This window comes from Typha latifolia, chromosome 7, assembly GCF_019914945.1.
Source record: "Typha latifolia isolate L0001 chromosome 7, TyphaL0001v2, whole genome shotgun sequence".
Lineage (NCBI taxonomy): Eukaryota > Viridiplantae > Streptophyta > Magnoliopsida > Poales > Typhaceae > Typha > Typha latifolia.
The window spans coordinates 339984-356041 of NC_133092.1; the positions used below are offsets into that span (position 1 = coordinate 339984).

Genomic DNA, 16058 nt, shown 5'->3' on the forward strand with positions numbered 1-16058 from the left:
CTAAGATAAGGATCGAGAGAAAAAATGCGGTAAAAGATTTTACTAAAGTCACCTTATTATCTAATTGTAATTATGATGGCAAATATTTGAATGCACATTTAAAAATTAAAATCTTAATCTAATGACTATAATAGCCTTCCTAAACTATATTACGTAAGAAAAGAAGTATATTAGTTAAGAAAATTTAATTACACGTGCCTAACTTCCCAAGTTTTTTATTATACCTTTGAAGATCTTAACCATTAGATCTTCGTCAAACTAATTAATAAATAATTAATTTTACTGTACGTAATAAGCACTCTACACTTTTTTTTTCTTCGGTTAAGATTTCTCTCTTAAATATAATTATACCTTAATTATAGAAAATATCATTTAATATTAAATAATTTAAAATTGATTATTTGGAGATAAACTTCAATTTAAATATAATTCTCTATCTCTATCTATTAAAATTTAATTTAAATTAATCTTAAACTAATGAAAGATATATGTAAATAATAAAAAATAAATAAAAAGATAAAATGTAATTAAATTTTTATCCAGTTAATAATAAAAGATATCAATACTTTTATTTTGATATATATATACATTATTCTCAATTAATGATATATATGTCTTTTACTTGATAAAATATTAAGATAATATAATTGTCAAAAAATAATGTGTAAGATTATATATCTAAAAGAAATTACCTATTAAACCGGTAATATATTTCATTCCTATTATATCTTTAAAGATCTTAATCATTAGATTTTCATCAAATTAATTGATAAAGAATTAACTCTATGGCACCGAAGAAACGCTAAATTAAGATCAATAAAAATAAAAAATGTCCAATAAAGATAGATAATTATATATAATAATTAATGATACCATATGGTATATTAAAAAGTAAGAGATGCCCTTCTTTCCCTTTGGAAGAAGAGGCGAACAAAAAAAAGTTCACAGAGTTTTAGAGAAACAGAGAAACTCACTTACACCCCTATTTATTATTATGATGAACTTTTAGAAAAATTGTCACTTTTCTTATTGCACTTTTTACCCAACGAACACATCGAATAAGTAAAAAGAGAAAAAAGAAAAAAAGAAAAGAAAACTAGCGGTGTGTGAGGACATGTAGCATAATAGAGGAGCATTTTTTTTATAGTGTATATATTCCAAGGGCACAGCCGAAAGCCATCTTGTCCACTTAACACTTTCCTACTATCTTCATCTACAAGGCAGACTAAGGGGGATCGTCGCGTGCCTATCGAATACTTGACTGCTGTCGGCCATAGCCTTATCGTATAGCTTGCTATGAGTTGAGGTTAGATTCAGGATCAGTGAATAGAGGAGGACGGGCGTCGTCATATTTGCTCGTTTAAGTCAGATTCATGATCAGTGAATGAAAGGACGACATAATGCAAGCGAGTATTCATATTTTGTCCTTTACGTTTTTAAGAGAATTAGAGATCCTAGCTCTCTGTGCTTTTTACTGTTTTCTAGATAGAACTATTCTTTTTTTATTTTTATTTTTTCTTTTTAAACTCTTCTGAAGTTGTTATAATCTTTTCTTCTCAACGCCTTCCACTTAAAATAAAGTTGAACATACGAACCCAGGGACAAACTGACCAAAATATGCCAAAGTTCTGTTTACAAGTGAATAGGCACTAGATTAACGTGAACATTTGAAGAGGAAGAACGTTTGGGTTCGGGTTTCGGTCGTACATACTAAAAGATGTCTTGAGGGCGTCCATCGTTAACTGTTACCCGTTTGATGTAAGTCCACCGTGGCAAATCCGATATGCCCTTTAATCATTTGTGGGACAATCTCTGATTAAAATTTGCCAATCAAAATTTACTCTCTTGTTATGAGGACAATCTGACGGTGATTAGGAGGCTTCTAGTGCAATGCAAAGTGGATAATGTCTTGTATTTCTCCAAGAAAGGAGTCCGAATAAGTTTTGAATAGAACATTCCCGAAGGATAGATTCCATAGAAATAGTCAAATATGATAAGTGAGGAAGTATGCATACTTTGGAGGTGAGTTTTAGTTACAGACCCTTTTAAAGATGAAAACAACTTTACATCGATTTAATCAATCATTCGTAACTCACCATGACAAAATAAAGGTACCCAAGCTTAGCAAGCATCCAGGGTAAAGCACTCTTAATATTCCTTCTCTTCTTTCTGAAAGAAAGAACACATTCTTACATTCATTTTTCTTCTTATTATTATTATTATACACAATGCCAATCATGGGCACTAAGTTGCAATTAAGTATTACAACTAGTGGATGACAGTAGAAAGTTAATGCATGGAGTACTAAAGCCCTGCAAGAACATTGACTCTTCTTTACGAGTACCCCAATCATTTGAGGCATTGCAAACAATATACATAAAGACGGGTACTTTGTTAGGTTAGCAAGTAGCCAACCGACATAAATTCACATAACCCGTGTGCCAGCTATGTAAACAAAACTAACACCTACCTCTCGTCTTCATTTGCTCAACAACGTGCTATATAATAAGGGCACTACCACCCACTTCAGGATGAAGGAATCAGCCAAAAACAACCCCAAAAGTAACGCAAATGATTCTTCTCTTTGAGGTGGGGAAAAAAATGGTACTATATGTATATATGTTGTCCTTAACAAATAATTATAATAACTCAATGAATGACAGAATCAAAAGCTAGAGGTATAGCTGTCTGCTAGATTAGAGAATAAGAAAGAGAACAGAACTGGCAGTGAAAGCAAGAAAACTACTATATATATATATATTTCTACAACTCAAAAATGATATAAGAGCTTTTGACACTATATGAGTTACCAATAAAAACTCTGAAAATCTTGCAGTTCCGATCCTAGGGGACCCATGTAAGACCTAATTGATCACCGGAGATAAAAGCTACTACATGGTTCTCTCAGCATCAACCTGGCAAAAACAGAAGGGAATGAACAACTATGATAGCTAATGCACAAGCAGCTTGTGCTAAAAAATAATGTTCAAGTCTGATAGAAATTGAACTTTTAAACTAACTTCTCGACTATTTCTTTACTCAGTACAAACTTATTTCAGGTTTTCACTATTCTTTACATTGAATTATTGAACCATCCAGTACCATATGACAAATTAGCTGTCTGAAACATGTTGGGCATAGGTAGCAATGAAATGTGTCTATTACAATGTGCAGCATAGATGTTGGGGGATGCACTGTTACCTTAAAAACGGGGAATGCAGCTGCCAAAACTGGTTGGCCTGTTTGGTCCCTACTGATTTGGAGTTAGCACTGCAAGATTAGCAAATAACATAGTCAGGGAAGAGTAGGTATGAACAAATTTTTTTTAAAAGAAATATTAAAATAAAAACAGCATACAAGCAGAGCTCATGAGACAGACTTCCCATGTTGAAATACAGGATAATGCAGAGAACAAAGAAGAGGGGGAATTAAGATGGTACTCAACTAGTTACCGGAGTTCAAGCACTTAATCTAACTGGATTGCAGGTTGTAAATAACAGTATTTTAGCAATTCAGCTCAAGATAGATCAATCTCACGCATCTAATTTTCACTGAAAATAAGTTATTTTAACTTCAGATAAACATACCAAGAATTCCTATTAAAAGTAATATGCAAATAGACCTGAAGAAACTAGAATTCTACTCATTTTAGTGTATCAATATTGAAGAGTTATCAAAACTAAGCACCTTTTTGGATAAGGTTCCTGCTAATTTAACATAAAATATCTTATGTTTAATTAATCTTTCAGGTCAGGTACACCTTATTTCTAGCCAGGAATTGAAGGAGCAGCATCCTTATATATACTTGGAAGCTCTGGGGAAGAAACAAATTAATCACCAGATACAAAATTTAGACTTTACACTTGCCCAACCAATTGCTTTTAGGCTGATGGGGTTCCTTCATTATTATTCGTACCCCACTGTTCCTCACCCTCATTCCCATTTACAAGGATGGCGCCATCTGTAGACTCATCAGCATCAACTTCAATTACTTCTTCCTGACTTTCTTCTGCTTCATTATCTTCCATTACCTGCAAACAGTTGCTTTCCTTAGATACCTAAAGAAGCAGCATGGAAGCATTGGTGGGAGGAGACAAGACAATGTGCAAAGCAATTTACAAAAATAACAAGTTAAAGTGCAATATCCAGAGTTGGTCTTACAAAATAGCTCTATAGATGATGAAAAAAGTTGTCCAGAAACTAATCCTCACACAGCTTATTGTAGCTCTGAAATGTTAACACTGATCAATTATGGATTCAAGTTTATAGAGGGCAGCCCATCACTTGTAAAAGGTAGTGTCATTTAAAAGCTGCTTCTGATTTTAAAGAACACCTATTATAATTAACCTAGTGTTTTTTCATCCAAGGTACCAAGCCTGACAGCTATATATTTCTCATCTTCCTTATATCACAAATCATACTAAATTTCTTTCACATTCTATATGGAATAAAACCACAAATTTTTTCCATGCTAAGCAGTTAAACACTTCTGAGTATTTAATGGAGCTCATGTGCTAGTAGGAAAGGTGGACTGATGACCAGGAAGTTATCCCCTCTTGACTTGTGGACAGCAAAAGCAACCTCAAACAAAAAGAATTGCTTATTCTTTTACCTCATTTAATGGACAACTTGTACATTGTCCAGAGAGAATCAGTGTATCATTTAAAAAAATCATAGAACTTCCATACAAATATTTACTTAAAAAGATGCTCAATACCTCATGCCCAGAATCTCCATTTTCAACTGGTAAGTCCTCATCAGAAACTTGCATAGCTTTAAAGGCTTCCACAAGACTTGTGTTCGACTTCTCAGCATAACTCAAGTATTCATCAGCAGGTGGATAGTCACCCCTGTAAAACTGAGATTTAAATAGAGCTGAACAAGATATGCTTGAAAGAATAAAAGACGGCAAATAGGCACCTCTTGAGGGCAAGATTAGCTTCCACAGCAAGAGCAACCTGCCAGTCTTCAAATAAATTGGGGTACTCGCTAGGATCAGCTAAAGACTCCGCAGCTTTTGGGTTAACCTGTACAAAAAGAACAAATAAGAACCAACATCTTTTACTGTCAATCAAGGAATTGTGAAAGCTGCATGTTACCTGAGAAAAAAAAAACTAACCACAAATAGGAGAAGTCTAATAACAAAACAAAACAATCTAATTAAAAGCTTTTCACTTGCATAAAATATCCTGAACAATCAAGCCTACCACTAAAAGAATAACAAAATGAAGCCAAAAAATAGTAGTACTTTATTGAGATCATTTTTCCAAGTTGCTACAATCTCTGACACTTTGCTTGGAAGATACGATCGCGCCATCAGTGCAGCTTCTGGTATACGGTTACTGTATCAAGATTGTGTACTACTATTAGAAACATTAAAACTAATCTTGAACTACCAAAACTAACTAGTATATTGCATACAATAGCATTTGGCATAAAGTATATTAAGCATTTACCTCTCGACCAATAACTGAAGGCACTCTTCCAATTTACCTAGCATAAAGAGACAAAGAAAAGAAACATTGTTCTTTCCTTGTTCTTTAGCAAGATTTGCAAGTTTTGATATCCCTTCGGCATCCCCAAGAGCTGAGTACAAAAGCAATAAACCACTCAAATCCATAGCTTGGGACAGACATTCCTCAGCCATCTCTAACTGCACCAGTGAAGTTACAGATCAAATAAAACCTTTAAATTAATATATTTTGAAAAGGATAAAGCAGCTGTTCAGAATAAAACAATGCTAAAAATTGGGGGGCCTCCAACATAACATGCTTTTCATGCCATTCTTTATTAACGAAGGCACCAAACTAAAGTCATCATCCTAAAGTAAATCAAGAAGCTACACGAGCTACTAGAGCTGTGTAGCCTTTATCTTTCTTTCTTCATTCAAAATCATTATTCTTCCTGTTATGCCCATCGATTACAAATTCCTACTTTTAGCAAACCATGGTATAACTACTTGACAGGTTACATTTAGTGTGCTTAGTGGATTCTTTGTAATGCCTTTTCTTATTCCTGTGTTCACATTAGTCACTCTGCTGGAAAGCTTTTATAAATAACAAATGAGATTCTCTTGAAGACTGCCAACATACCTTTCCGGTGGACATAGCTAGTTCTCCCAACTGCTTCCACTTCGATTCACCTTGTACTTCAGTAGCAATTGCCTGCAAAGAAAATTTCTGTCTGAGAGGATGCAGAATTACATTACTAAAAGTTAACGTCCACTCTATGGTCAACATCATGTAGCAAGATGAATGATGGATCACACCTCCGCAACTTCTAACCTCCCAAGCTGCACAGCTAGGTCGAATCTGTAATTAGGATCAGTAGCTATCTCAAGGGCATCCTCAAGCATGCCTCGGGACTCCAAGAAATGAGCCACACTGCCAAATAAAATCCAAATGCACAGTGGTTAAAGAAGGAGAACTGGAAAGTGTAAGTTCAGAAAAGAAAAAATGTATGTAGGAAGTATTCCTAACTCATTATTAAAACATTTTTATAAGAAATTTTAAAAATTAGCAACTCACAAACAGGTATAGAAATACTTCTACAGAAATATTTTACAATTTTTTTTGTTTGAGAATAATAATCATGAATTAATGATATCAAAAGAGCAAGTAGATTTAAAAAAAAGATTAAATTCATATACTATACAAGCAAGATCACAGGACAGAGTATCACAGGAGGTACCTATTGTGATGTTCTTTAGGAATTGACTGCAGAATACCGCTTGCTCGTTCTAAATCACCACGCATCACAAGTGTTTTGTACTCTATCAAACTGAGAAGTAAGGTGTATCCCATAACACTGCAATGTATAAAATTATTAGCCTTAGAAAATGATGATGGGACGATAGATATTCAAAGAGCAATTGTAGAGTTTGACAGCTCACTTCAACTCCTTGTCAATAAGATAAACTCGACTTTGGCTAGCAAGATATCCTAATAAATACATAGGGCGATCCAAATGAAACATGGTGGTAACCTACATAAAACAGAACAAAAGCTACGTGAGCACAAAAATACTAGAATGTCCACACACACCCACAAAAAAGGAGAGAACATCTCACAGTGCATTAATAAATTCGTACCTCTCCACCGACACAATAATTTAGTCGCCAAGAAGAATTATTGTAAATGAAACAGTCTCCAACCCATATACCAGTTCGAACCCGCTCATTTATCTCATGAAGTAGCTCAAAGGCATCCTCAACACCTTGTTCATCTACTGGCTTTCCACCTTCGAAATAAGAAGAAACAACATCTCTCTGCAGGAAATAAATTTTCATAAAGGATAATTGTTTTACAGACATAAGAAGGTGTAAGTCCTACTTCATGCTTGCCCAATCAATGGCTAGTCTAGGGAAAAAGGATGTACATATCCTTACTACCCATTATTAAAAAGGTTGTTCATAGCTTAAATCTATTAGAAATAAGAAGGCAAGCCTTACTGTCACTAAGTGATGCCTTTTAGAAAACTTCTATAGTTATATAGCATATCATCATGACACAATATCCATTATAAGCATGTTTTTTTAGAGTTACATGGAAAGCTGCAATTATGGTATAACAAGAGAAGACTTTGGTTTCAGTGTGCAAATGATGATCTAGTACTAACTTACGTTGTACTTTAGAATGTAGAATGATGTATCACTCGCAATTGCCACCAAGTCTCCGCTATCAGCCCAATAGAGGTTCTGCAAAAGCAAACGTAATCTAGATGAAGTATGCACAATGCAATACAAACATACTCCCATAGCAGATAATTAACTCACTTTGACATTCACATCAATCCGGCGTATCAATCTGCATTCAGCCCAGTCATAGAAGCAAATGAAATCATTGGAGCACATTGCCAACAATATACCCCCAAAAATACGCTCTGCAGAAAAGGTTGCTCGGATACTTTTCTTTTCCTGAAAATGTCATAACTCCAAAATCAAAGTCCCAGGAGGACAATCATATAAATGCCAATATAACTGGATACTAATAATGCTATGAGCAAATGTGTTCAGCATATGAAAATGCCAGAAAGGAAACATATTTAACCAGTTCTTCATGCCAATACAATCTCAAAACTCAAAAGGGAAATAAATTTAACATTTTACTTCTTGCCACTATAGAATACAGAGCTAGGGGTGTAAATGAGCCAAGCTTGAGTGAGCTGGGCTCAGCTCAGATCGAGGGTTGGATTTTCTCAACTCGAGCTCGGCTCGATAGCTCGATAAGCTTAATTGGCTTACTGGGCTGAGCCTAATATACATAATAAAATAAAATCTGAAAGCTAGATAATTAAAAAAATATAAATCGTAAAATATAAATTAGCACACACAGTAATACAGAAACAGTAAATAATTAACATAAAAATTCTAATTAATCATGTGAATATATTATAATGCGTCCAACTTGGAATTATAATATAGTATCGAGCCTAATCGAGCTGAGCTCAAGCAAGCTAGCTCGGCTCAGCTTGGCTCATCTAGAGAGCTCGAGCCGAGCCCATGAGCTTCACGAGCTTTTTTTGACAACCCTATACAAAGTTGTTTACTGACTCTAACTCAATGCCACCCATCAGCCAAAGATGGGAGGGAGCATGAGCTCCTTATTCCGGTTAGTAAAAGAAGTATACTGCATATGTATGAAAATTAGAATTATGATGGTCGTAGTAACTAAAAGAAGGTACAAAACCGGAATAAAGCATATTTAAGGCATATAAGAAAGTAGATCTTTCATCACCATGAAGATAATAGAAAAACAGAAGTAAAAAATTCTTCGTAAAGAGGGTCTACTCAACAATTAAACAATTTCAAAACAAAAAACTAAAAAAGGAACTAGTTATCCTTGGCTACAAAGAAGTCCAATATCCCTGTGAAAGGGGAATGTTGGTTACATAAAGTAATCATACTTAAGAAAACCTGTAACAATGTAGGATGCTCGTGAACAGAAGATAGATCCTCAATCATATATAAGTAGAACCCAAACCTGGAAAGTTTTACTATAAATCTTTATCCTTGAAGTACTCTCCCTGACTGCATATTCTCCATCAGATGACCAAACAAATTCCAGTGCAGATCCAAATGATCTGTTTCTCCATGCCAAAGCGGTATATATGATGTATTCTCCATCTCCACAAACAACAACAAATCGTCCATTTGGATTATGCTTTAAGCTCTGGAAAGAAAATAGGAACAAGGATAATAACCATAAGAATATCTCATTAACGACAAGAGACCAAATTCAGGTACTAGAAACTTCTAATACACATCACAAAATGAATGAAGAAAATTCAAAACCTTTATGGTGGAACAAACATATCATAATTTCTCTAAATGGCCCCTACTGCTATAAATGAATGACTAGTCTTGCACCAAGATCAATCATATTCTCAGTTCAATCAAATTTTACAAAAAATTTCTACTTCTGAAGATATACATATTCACAGGTCAGTCAGATGTTTAGAGACAATGCAGCTTTGATGCTGAAAATTCCAAGTATTTTAATTAAATGCTGAGACAAAGAAAAATGGCAATGGAGGCATAGAACCACAATGAGATTGATCTAAACCAAAACAAACTCTTCTTAAAACAAGCAGGCAAGCAGCTAAAAATTGAATATTTAAACTGTAATAACTTTCAGGAACATGCAAAGGCTCCTAGGAACCTGATAAATTAAGAGTTCTCCAACACTACCAATTCATATCTAACAATAATAGGAAAAGAGAAACACTACTAGAAGCATTAGTAATGGATAACTTATATAAGGACATACTTGAGGGTAAAGGTCACAGCTTCCCAACTCCTTTACAGCCAACGGCAACCTTTCTCCATCTGTGACCTGACAGGTATACAAAGAATCCTTACATCTATTTAAATAAAGATAGCTTTTCCTTATACCATAACAGAGTAAACTTACCTCAAAATCTGCACCTACAGTCTTGATATTTACAGTTTGAATTTCATTGTGTTTTGCCCATATGATTTTCCCACTGCTGTCCATGCTAGCAACTGGTTCTTCACGGCCAATTTTTATCATAATAGTTCCCTCATCATATCCAATTACCACCCTATAAAATAAACCCACCAGTATGTCTAGAATCATGACAAGTTAGACTTAAGCACAAAACACAGACAAGGAAATCAGCAGGGTGATTTAAAAACCAAATGAGACCATTGCCGAGAGGCTCAAGTTTCAAGTGTTGACAAAAGGATCAAAGAGTCCAAAATAAAAGCTTACGAAAGAGACATGATCTCCCTCTAGATTTATGGAAGTCGCTTCTAAATAGATCTGGAACTTTAAAAACAAACAAAATCATGTAGCCAGTAGCTACTGTAGGTACTTGGAACTTTATTTTCATTTCTTGCTGATGTAATAGCACAGTAAAGCAAGAAAACATCAGTACTACTTAGGTGACTGGCTTAAGATTCTCCAAAATGATATTTTGAAGCATCACTCACAAAATTTATAGTGGATGTTAGGACTTAGGAGTTAGGACAATATTAGTAGGTACACTATAGACATAAACTATTAAATGAAAAGGATGGAACCTAATGTCACACTATAAATAACTTGGATTCAGAGAGAAAAGTTCAGTGAAACCATGAAACAGAAGTGATATAATTTCATTTACCTCCTAGAACCTTTAATGCATCCTACAGCCCAAACTCGTTCAAGGCCATAATTGAGTGTGTTCTCGAGCCTACAAAAAAGAAATTCAAATAGAGTTTACAAATTCGACAATAAGTCTGACTAAAGACCTCCCCAAAGAATGTAAACATAAATGTTAAATGAATTAAAAACCAGAAAGCAAGAGAAAATAACAGAAAAATAACAGCTATCTCAACTAAATCTACCCCTCAGATATGTCATCTTTATTTGGAAAGTAACCTAAACAGGAAAAACAAAGTTTAATTTTCTAGCTTAGAGAATGGAAACCAAAGTGACAGATAAGAAATATAGCGAACACTTAAATTATCCAAGATATATATACTAACTCAAAGGAAAACTAAAAGAAGATATTGAAAGCTGAAGAATTACATCAAGTAAATCCTAAAGAGCGAGAATGATGGTGCAGAAAATGTCTAAGTGGATTTATATATGCCACTTGCCTCATAATAAAGCTCCATAATTCAGAACTTATTAAGCCTTAACCCTTGACTACAATTTGAATAAAGAAAAATAAATAACCTTATTAGTAACAATCTCTCCACTATAATTCAGAACTTATTAAGCCTTAACCCTTGACTACAATTTGAATAAAGAAAAATAAATAACCTTATTAGTAACAATCTCTCCACTATATTTACTAAAGTAACTGTGGCAATTTTTCCACTATAAATTTCTTCCATACTCGTAGAAATCCTTTAATTCTGAAGTACATGTCTTCAACAAGCATATAAAGTTGAGAATGTGTTGAAAAAGCAACATGTCTTATAATGAGAACAATCTTGTAACAAATCAACTAATTCTAAAAAATAGTAATTACCACATATAACCTGCCCTTCCTCCCCAATTGTCAGTCTATCTTATATTATCTTTATCCACCTCTAACCTCTTGAAAAAGATCAGTGCTTCCCACCTCACGGTTAGCAACATAAGAAATGCTAGTCAAGGTTTGAGGTTCATTTTAGTCCTACGTACATCCCCAAGCCTGAACCAGCTGTTAAGAATATGCATCACTTTTTATGGCTGACCATCAAAAGAACTGTGTATAAAATGGATCACTTGATTTTGATATATAAAGAGGTAGTTGCACAGAATATTATTCCCCTACACTGATTTTAAAGGTAAGGCTCTATATTTGCTTGATATCACATGTAAAGATGAGTCAGTATATTTTCACAGAAATTAGAAGACAAATCAGTACGTACAGATATAATAACTTAAATAAGAATAGCTATACTGAAATATAATAATACCCAGAACTTGCACTTGCATATCAACCTTGCAGTCCTTGCCATACAACAACTCAAAAGAAAAAAAAATATTGATTTAAGTATTTAATATGCATAGGAACAAAAATTTTGACCAGAAAAATAAATACATGACTTTCAATTTAAATGAAAAGGTTATTTCTCTAGGCTACTGAGTGGAAAACAATAAATCAGTATCTGAGCAACCAATTAAGTGAACAGACTCAACTGCAGACACAAAAGGTTACACCAAAGTTAACAAAATTACAGGAAATAAGTATAAAGCTACAGAAGCACAAAAGAAATTACCTGTATGTTGTTGCATGCCATATGCGAACAGTACCATCCTCTGAACCTGTAATTATTATGGGAAGCTCAGGGTGGAAAGATACAGCTGAAACATTATGTGTATGTCCTTCAAGTGTCTGGACACAGCTCTTGGTTTGGTAATCCCAGACCTGATCCGATTAGAACGCATTAACCAAAAACTGTAGTAAGCACACATATCTACCTTCTTAATGGAAAGCAAGCAGACCTTCGCAGTGTGATCATCGGAACCAGTGATTAGATATGGTCTATCACCACCAGTGAAGTAATCAACGCAATTCACACCCTTTAAATGGGCATCTAATGTAAAATTTGGATCAGGAGAGACAAGATTCCAGATCTGAAAAGTTCAAAATTTTGGATAAAGCATGGTCAAAAACATGAAAAGCAAACAGGCATACTTTCACCTATTAAAATATGCTAAATCAGACCTTTATCGTGCGATCAAGAGAGGCGCTTGCAAAAGTATTGGTGTCTTTCGGATTAAACGTAACTTGCATTACGTAGTGAGAATGACCCTCAAAAATTTGAGTACATATCCACCCCTTATCCCAGTCCCAAAGCTTTATCAACATGTCATCAGATGATGACAGCACATATGGAAGGGTTGGGTGGACAGCTACACACCTAATGTAATCAGTATGAGCCTCAAAAACTTTAACTTTGTCCATTGTATTATAGTTATACACACGGATGAACATATCATCAGCACCAGCCACAATCCACTGTTTGCGTGCAATGAATTTTGCCGATCGCACTGAAAATAAGCACAGAAACATTTAGGCAAATGAACAATAATTAAAGAATAGATTTATTCTAGGAATAGTGGAGAGATAGAGATGAAGGGAGGGAAGGAAATGACATACCTGGCAATTCGGTGACCTCAAAAGATTTCACCATAGTCTGAAGATATACCAACAAAATTGTAATGAATTTAATAATATGAGTCCAAAATAAAATGAAATGTCCAACTGCCAATAGCATTAATTTTATCTTGTAATCATACAGCCATGAAACAGAATCTGCACAGGCCGAAGTAATAAAGAATGTATCTACTCAGCCCATTTTATCAAGGCTGACATGCATAGTCATAGACACAATACATTCTGTAAAAATTCTGGCATATAGCCTCTGGCAGACTGGCACATTACCTTTAAACCTAGATAATGCCAATTCAAACTCCTCTCATTTTTATTTCCTTCATGAAAGAGTACTGGGAAGATGAATCACTGAATGGGTCATACTGATATAAATATATCGGTCTAGTCAAATCCTTGTCAGGTTGAGAAATCCTAGATTTGACCGTGATACTTTATATCTTGGTAGAAATGTGAAGATTAAGCATGACCCACTATTTTCAATGACTCCAAAGTCATCCTCGATACCACAACTTTATTAAGGCCACTTTCCTAATCTCTTCAATATAATCATATGCAACTTGAAACCTAGTTATTTAACAGCCCACATGCTTTAAGTTTATAATTGGAATAAAACACTAGGTACCCATTCTAACCTGCGAGGTAATGGGGTCAAAACCAAACCCACTTAATCTTAGATTACTAGGTTAACTGAATGACACCTTTATCTAGCCTCCTGACAATCCTCCACCAAAATTCATTTATTTCAGGCAAGCTCAGTTGAGTTGGCAAATTAGGTTTGAAAATTTCTAGCCAAAGGTAATATTAATACGAAAGTGTAACAGAAGAGATGATACTGCATCTGACTATCCTTGTAATGTATATTGCTCACCAATAGTACCTTAAAACTAAACTACCAAACTATAACTAAGTGCAGTAATCCAACCTTTTGCAGCAAGTTACGCGTTTATGATAATAGTTTTGGAGTGCATATGATAACAAAAGGCATTCAAAACAAGGACCTGTATCCTATTAGTATCATTTTCCAAACAACACATACAATTCTGACAAGATTCCACTACAATATAAGGGGTGTAAACCTTCGCCTAAGGCAGATTTTGGATGACTTGACAACTCTGAACTGATTTTTACATCCTACTATTTGATCCTCCAACAAATGAATAGAACTGCAGAGCAGATTTCACCAAATTTCTTGTTAAAAACCTAAAATAGATACCACCAAAACTCATCAACTTATGAATATTTCAGATTATTTTCTTTGTCCACAATCAGGCATGTTATGCAAATGGTGCAAAACAAAATTCTTAAACCTTAAATTGGTTAAGCCACCTATGGCATGAATGATCACGAAAATGTTACAGTCAACAAGAATGACGACGATGATGGTAATAGTCAGTTATTTGCAACTAGGAAAACACAAGGGCTCATTGTTTTTCCAACATATGCACCATCTCAAACAATGAAACTATTTTTTTCGTAAAGAAGTTGTCGCCAATAGAAGTGCCTCTTAATGTATAAGTAGGAAAAAAGCCTTAGCATAGATAATTTCTCTGTCTACATGCCAAAGAAACTATATCATGTATGAGTCATCGATCGTATCCAGGATTAGATTCTTGCCTGTGATTGATAGTTCCAGATGCAGACACTTCCAGAATAAAGACTCGCCAAAATCCTGCAGCACAAAAGGAAAGAAGAAACATAAAACCATGCAAAATGAAGTTCTCAAGCCTCTGCCTGTTGAGTATTTAAAGTAGAAAAAGAGACAGATAAATTATGAACAAGAATCGATGCAAGAAAGTTACCATGGCTCTGTTGGATGCAGATCTACAGATTTTACTCTTTCTGATCTTTGGGCAAGTTTCCTCTGATTCAGAATTCATCGCAAACGAATTTTAAAGACAAAAATAAACGAAATAGTGAGATTTGAACACGAGAAGCAATAGAAAGGACGAGATCTAATCCAAGATTTCACTAGCATCAGCGATAAGTACCTTGATTTCCAATCTGAGAGGCTGCAACCATTGCCACCGACACAAGTAAAAGAAAAGAAACAAAATCCATTAGATGCCCAACGAAATCCAGATCTTAAGGAAATTCAAACTCCTACCGGATTAACACTCGTCAAATTAACAAATCTTGACAAGATCAACACGAATTGGAGAGCGAAAAGAAAAAAAAAAAAGATATTCAAATGATCACAACGAGTCAAACGAATTCCACCACAGATCTAACATCGAGAGCAGTTATCGAATAATGAATCAAGAAACGCACCATTTTGCCGTCTGAAACCGCGCGGCTGTGAAGAAGTCCGCTGTTAGAGGAGCAGAAACCCTAGAAATCGAGGGTTTAGAGAGGGGGGAGAAGGAGAGATGCGATCGGGTGAGCAGCGACGATGGCAGATTTGGGAAATGTCGGGAAGATACTTCGGCTTTTGCTACATAAGTAGAACGAAACATGGATTTCACCTTTTTTACAAATTTGCCCCAAATAAAACAATAATTTTAATTCGAAATTTCGAATAATGCTGAGCGTAATAGCAACTCCCATAGTCGCATATGGTATCGGAAAATGTACCCCAAGTTAATAAGGGGTATAAAAGTAAATTGATCTTGAGTGAGCACCAACCACCTCCATGAACTCCAAACTATAGCTACTGGGTACGCCTATGGGGCACAATAGATAGTAGCTCTGCTCTTTGGGTTTTCCTCACGAAGTCTTTAGCTTAACCAGAACCTCAAATGGGACAGAAAAAAGCCAGGCCTCGTAAATGAGGAGGAAGAAGATGGGCCAAATCCTGGACGTCCGAATACAATGGGCCGGAAAAAGCCCATTTCGGCTATGTATTTGATCCATATATCTATGCTTTCCTACATATTTTCTTAATGGGTAATGTATATCAAGGCCTATTTGCATAAAAATAATTTTGAGTTTTGGTAATTGTAAGA

At 34.9% G+C, this 16058-nt stretch overlaps 1 protein-coding gene across 6 annotated transcripts; it reads right to left on the reverse strand.

The window, feature by feature from the left end:
* Positions 1-2722: 2722 nt before the first annotated feature.
* On the reverse strand, positions 2723-15526 carry LOC140792012 (coatomer subunit beta'-1). 6 transcript variants are annotated; one of them, XR_012109677.1, is made up of 26 exons: positions 15385-15526; positions 15105-15125; positions 14916-14977; positions 14731-14785; positions 13102-13138; positions 12667-12992; positions 12444-12575; positions 12218-12366; positions 10627-10695; positions 9912-10062; positions 9768-9833; positions 8982-9170; positions 7775-7915; positions 7622-7696; positions 7091-7267; positions 6893-6984; positions 6691-6807; positions 6269-6383; positions 6093-6164; positions 5457-5653; positions 5249-5342; positions 4921-5027; positions 4718-4850; positions 3868-4031; positions 3202-3270; positions 2723-2915 (listed from the first exon to the last, which is right to left on the reverse strand). XR_012109677.1 is itself a non-coding variant. In XM_073142784.1 (26 exons), the coding sequence occupies exons 1-25, from the start codon at positions 15385-15387 to the stop codon at positions 3251-3253; spliced, it is 2700 nt and encodes an 899-aa protein (XP_072998885.1). In that variant the 5' UTR covers positions 15388-15526; the 3' UTR covers positions 2723-2915; positions 3202-3250. The 6 variants fall into 6 exon arrangements, 2 of the variants coding, with proteins under 2 accessions (XP_072998885.1, XP_072998884.1); XR_012109675.1 differs by having other exon boundaries at positions 3862-4031; XR_012109676.1 differs by having other exon boundaries at positions 3839-4031.
* Between the last annotated feature and the right edge of the window lie 532 nt (positions 15527-16058).

What these genes read in the sequence shown, in the direction of transcription:
- LOC140792012 (XM_073142783.1), bottom strand. An exon ending in CTCTCAGATTGGAAATCAAG is followed by an intron (nt 14,978 to 15,104) that starts GTACTTATCGCT and finishes ATTCTGAATCAG; the next exon opens with AGGAAACTTGCCCAAAGATC. An exon ending in GGATTGATGTGAATGTCAAA is followed by an intron (nt 7,697 to 7,774) that starts GTGAGTTAATTA and finishes TTGCTTTTGCAG; the next exon opens with AACCTCTATTGGGCTGATAG.